Genomic DNA, 4,647 nt, shown 5'->3' with positions numbered 1-4,647 from the left:
TTTAATCTTTTTGGGTAAGGCTTCTTTCTTTTAGGTTTTAGTAAGCTGCATAGGAAATGTGATTGAAGATGGGAAATAGATCTATCCAAGTTTGGAGGGTAAAAGAATTAAATAGTTTCCCCTTCCATCAAACAATCAATGGTCTTACTCAATACTTCTGTCACCAAAAAAATAAGAAAAGGCGTGGAAGGTCGACTTAGTGAGTGCTACAGTAGCTCTTAATGCATCTGTGGGACTCCCATCACATGGATTTAGAGGTGGACTTTTTTTGGGTGGTTGGATTGGACAATTGGTGAACTTTGAATAGTTCAGACCTTAGGTTTTACACTTTTACCCGAATTTATTTTCTCCATTATATTCCAATCTTCTCATTCTTTACATAAGATCCAGGAAAAAGAAATCGAGGGGATGCTTCCTTCTGAATTGAAAATAGTCAACATTGTAATTTATTTTTCACAGTTTATAAATTGGGATGTAGATCAGATAGCAGATATTGTTAAGCTAAAAACTACATTTGAGTGAAGATTGAGGGGCATCATATAAATATGTGAGGGTTTTGGATGCCTATAATGTAACAGCGTTTTGGTTGCTAGAGCACATTAATGTTCCAAATAGCCATAGAAGTCCAATTTGAAGTGCTAACAACATTCTTAAGATTTAGCCTGGCTTGCCCTGCTTACAACTTATGGTTCTCAGGCTAGGGAGATTCTTCTCTTTCCCTCTTTTATATTGATCTAGATGAGGGGAAAAAAAATTAGAGATGCATTTTTTCTTTGACGTTGTCTTTTAAATGGTTTTAGTGCTTTTTAAAACTGAACATATGATAAGCCGCAACTGGCAGAAGTTTAAGAGAACAAACAGAAAATATTACCAAAAATAGTTTCAACACCCTCCTTATATGTGAGGGTTTCTTAAATATTTTTTGGATATCCAAAAGAAAAAAAGAGGAGATATTACACGTATTTGGGGATTATAACTGTCTTTGGCTTGTAGTAATCTTTCATTAATTAAATTGTTAGAAGTGTTTAAAAGCTCCTGATGTTTATTTACTTTAGACAACCTGTTGTCCTCTTTGAGTACTCAAGTAGTGTACCTTGCGGAAATGGTTATTGGATTATGTTTAGGTGAAAGGTTTGCTGGTCCGCCGACCAGTTGTTGAGGGAACCCATGGTCTGGAGCAAATGGAATCATTGCAACCCCTTGTGGCATGAAGTGTCTGAATGCCTTCAGTCTCATGATTTTCCTTCCACCTAATTCACCAAAAAAGTTGTGGTTGGGACCTCACCTTTATGTTTATAGTGATCTTTCTTTTCTTTGTTTTGGAAATGGGAGTTCATAGTTCATTAATTAAATAAAAGTAAGGAGACCTAGAGAAGAATTATGATCTTAGCATGGCAAGTGAATCAAACAGCTTGTTTTCATATCCAATATTGTTCCAAGTACATTTGCATTTCTCAAGGGACTTGGAGCCCCTTGGCTTCCTTGTGACATTTAGTTTTAAATGTCAAGCATTCATTAAGTTAAGTTTGGTCATGCTTATTCACAGAGATATATTGCTTATCTTTTACTTTCCTGAAGGTCACTGGAGAGTCTTTGATTCAAAGAAAAGATGATACTGCAGAAGTTTTGAAGTCAAGGCTGGAGGCATTCCACAGGCAAACTGAACCGGTATGCTTGTTCTTTTTAACTTCTTTTATGTTTAGATGAGAAAACTGGTTAGCTATAAGGTTTGCTCTTTTATGCTTTTTATGTTTAGATGAGAAAACTGGTTAGCTTAGTGTCAGACGTGAAGATTGTGGAGGTATATGGTCAAAATCCCAACTTAGCAGGTGTTCATGGTGCTGGTAATGTTATAGTTCCTGAGGCTTATGCTTTGCCTTTAGAAAAATGATGTGCTAAATAACATAAACCACCTCGAGCAGAATCTACCTAGTGAATCAAGCATGTTATTGCCTTGAAAAAAATTCACATGCAGCCACCAGTTTTCCCAAGAAAAATCTAGAGATATATTAGTGGTGGGACAATTGTCAAGATACATTCCCTCGTATGCTGGTCCTATAAAATCCTGACTTCATGGTACAATGTTTCCTTCCGCCTATACAAGGGATGTGGTTGTTAACAGCTTTATAACCTATCTTTTCTTCAGTAGGCTGTGCCAGTGGTTGTCATTCCAACATTGGTGCTTTCCTTTTGGGTCTTTTTATGAGAGTTAGGAATTGCTACATAAGATTTTTCACAGCTACTCGATGAAGTGCCAAACATGCAAACCCTTTTTTGGACTGCTGATAGAAATGCCACTTGGAAGATTCCTTAACCATGTTCCAAATTCATTATATATTATCACATGTTTTTATCAAAAGCATGAGGAAACACTGGGAAAATAACAAATACTTATTGGTTTCACCCTTTTTGCTATTAGTTTTGCTGCAACACCCGCTGCTCTAACTAATTGTCCATCATTTCCAAGTGTGATTTCTATGTTTTGTATGGCCGTGCCTAAGGGCATATCTTTTGAAGTAGATTCTTCTTTTTGATCAATCAAAACCACTTCCCAAATTATACAAGCTTCTTCCAAAGCATACGGCTTCACATGAAAATTATACTCTACTCAGAAGGGGAAATGTAGATGTACATTACCACTGTTGTCTTGGGGTGGTGCTGCTTGTCATGTCTTTGGGTTTAAAAGGAGATGGTAGCGTACATCACCTGGGGTCACCTAGCTAGCTGACCTGATCACCTGATCGAATAACATGGCCGAAAGAGTTATCCGGTGATATTTAGGCAAATACAAGGTGGGGAAATGTAATCACTGAAATATCCCTAGATACTTCTTGTGCTTATGAAAGTGATCAGGTGAATCACCCGCAGGTGACAGTATCAATATCTGTGGGAAAAAGTGCCATCTTTTCCTGGATGGTAACTTTGTTGGAATTTGTGACATGGACTTGAACCTATCCTATCAATACCTGTTTCATAAATCATTTACAACTGTCTGGATTCAATATTTGTTACTGGCTAGTCCAGAATTACATTACAGCTGATTGTGATCGTCTGAGTGGAATCAATTAGTATGAGATATCTCCACCTGTTGCAATACCTACCTCTGAGAATTCATCCATTTCACCTCTTCAGTGTACATTTTTCTGTTTTCTTTCTCCTTATTCTGGGAACTTGTATTGCAGGTCATTGATTATTATGCAAAGAAGGGTGCGGTTGCTGACATCCATGCAGAGAAACCCCCGAAAGAGGTCACTGTTGATGTTCAGAAGGTGCTTTCTTCATAGGAGTGGAGCCCCTTGTTTTAATTTAAAACTTCTTTGACCACACTGGATTTGCACTCATGTAATCCGATACATTGTCGGAACTGCTGATCCATCTTTTTTGCTGTCATATAATTTCTTTTTAAACTGCGGTGAGTCTGCAATTGCTAGAGTTGCTATTGAACTTATTTCCAAATAAAAAAATCTCGAAGTTTTGTAGCAAAATTCAGGGAGGATAGGTGTTTGCTCTCTTGTTTCTTGGTTATCTTTGGGATGCAAAATTTCAAGTAAGCTTTGGTTGGTTGCTGTTACATGTAAGTTTAGGAGCCTGATTTGTCTTTTAAGCTTCATTTTCTCTTGCATCCAACTTTGCTGATCTAAATGATTGAGATTTTAGCCTGATTTCTACGTTCCAATTTGAAATCAGAATAAAATTTCACGTCTTAAAGCAAAGAAATCGGGCCCATGTGAAATGGACTCCTGATGTGTAATGCTAATCATTTATGTCGCTGATTTGGACCTCACGGTATATATTAAGTGAACAGGGGAAGTCTGAATTTGTTGATAGATTTTAGAAGTTCCGTTTTGCTCGAAAATTTTGCATGCGCGCAGGGGACCCTAACTTCGAGGCTCATCTATAATATTGTTATGATCCCATATCAGTCGAAAGTCATATTGGGGTTTGAGTCAAATCAGTCAAGAAATAGATTTGATGTGGGTTAAAATGATCTTTGGTTACCTTCTATAAGCCGTATATGATGTTGAATTCTTTCAAGGTTTGTACTTTGTATTGGAGCATCCCAAAAACAGGACAACAAAGTGTCAAGGTGAAGCCCTTAGGAAAGGGTTACTTATTCAATTCAATGGTAGAGTCTAGAGACCCTGGAGTAACAAACTCTAATCTTGAGTGAGTTGTGAACTTGAAATCTTAAAGATAACTTAATGGCTCAATCCTCATTCAATCAACCATGGTGTAGGGCAGTCTTTTCTTGCGCCCTATTCCATCCAAAAAAATATTCTGATTCCTCTAAGAATATATTTTTAATTATAATATAAATTTTATCTTAAAAAAAAAAACAATATATTTTTTTAGAAAAAGAAGCTTACATGAAATGATTGCACCGTCCCTTTGATAAAAAATAGACATCCCATTACAATTGACCAGTGTACTTCCATTGCCTCCATGCTGGGGGTTGAAATCGTCTGCAATTCCGATCTCGTACAATTCCGTGCAATACCACCTTCAGGCGGTGACACGTGTATTGATACCAATACAATGGTCCAGATTTGGTACAACTAATAAAACATTAAATCAGTGAAGAGGCATTTAAATCAGATCTGGACCATTGTATTGGTATCAATACACGTGTCACCGCCTGAAGGTGGT

At 37.1% G+C, this 4,647-nt stretch overlaps 1 protein-coding gene across 1 annotated transcript in view; it reads left to right on the top strand.

Annotated features, from left to right (window-relative positions):
- The window catches only part of LOC122072089 (adenylate kinase 4), a 6,639-nt gene extending 3,154 nt beyond the window's left edge, over positions 1-3,485 (top strand). Inside the window, exons 5-6 of the mRNA XM_042636635.1 lie at positions 1,579-1,668; positions 3,183-3,485. Coding sequence (XP_042492569.1) covers positions 1,579-1,668; positions 3,183-3,284 — 192 coding nt within the window. The 3' untranslated portion in view covers positions 3,285-3,485. The remainder of the gene's footprint in view (positions 1-1,578; positions 1,669-3,182) is intronic.
- The last annotated feature ends 1,162 nt before the right edge of the window (positions 3,486-4,647 follow it).

The sequence above is a fragment of the Macadamia integrifolia genome, chromosome 2 (genome assembly GCF_013358625.1).
Source record: "Macadamia integrifolia cultivar HAES 741 chromosome 2, SCU_Mint_v3, whole genome shotgun sequence".
Classification (NCBI taxonomy): Eukaryota; Viridiplantae; Streptophyta; class Magnoliopsida; order Proteales; family Proteaceae; genus Macadamia; species Macadamia integrifolia.
This window is presented reverse-complemented; position numbering and strand designations above follow the sequence as displayed.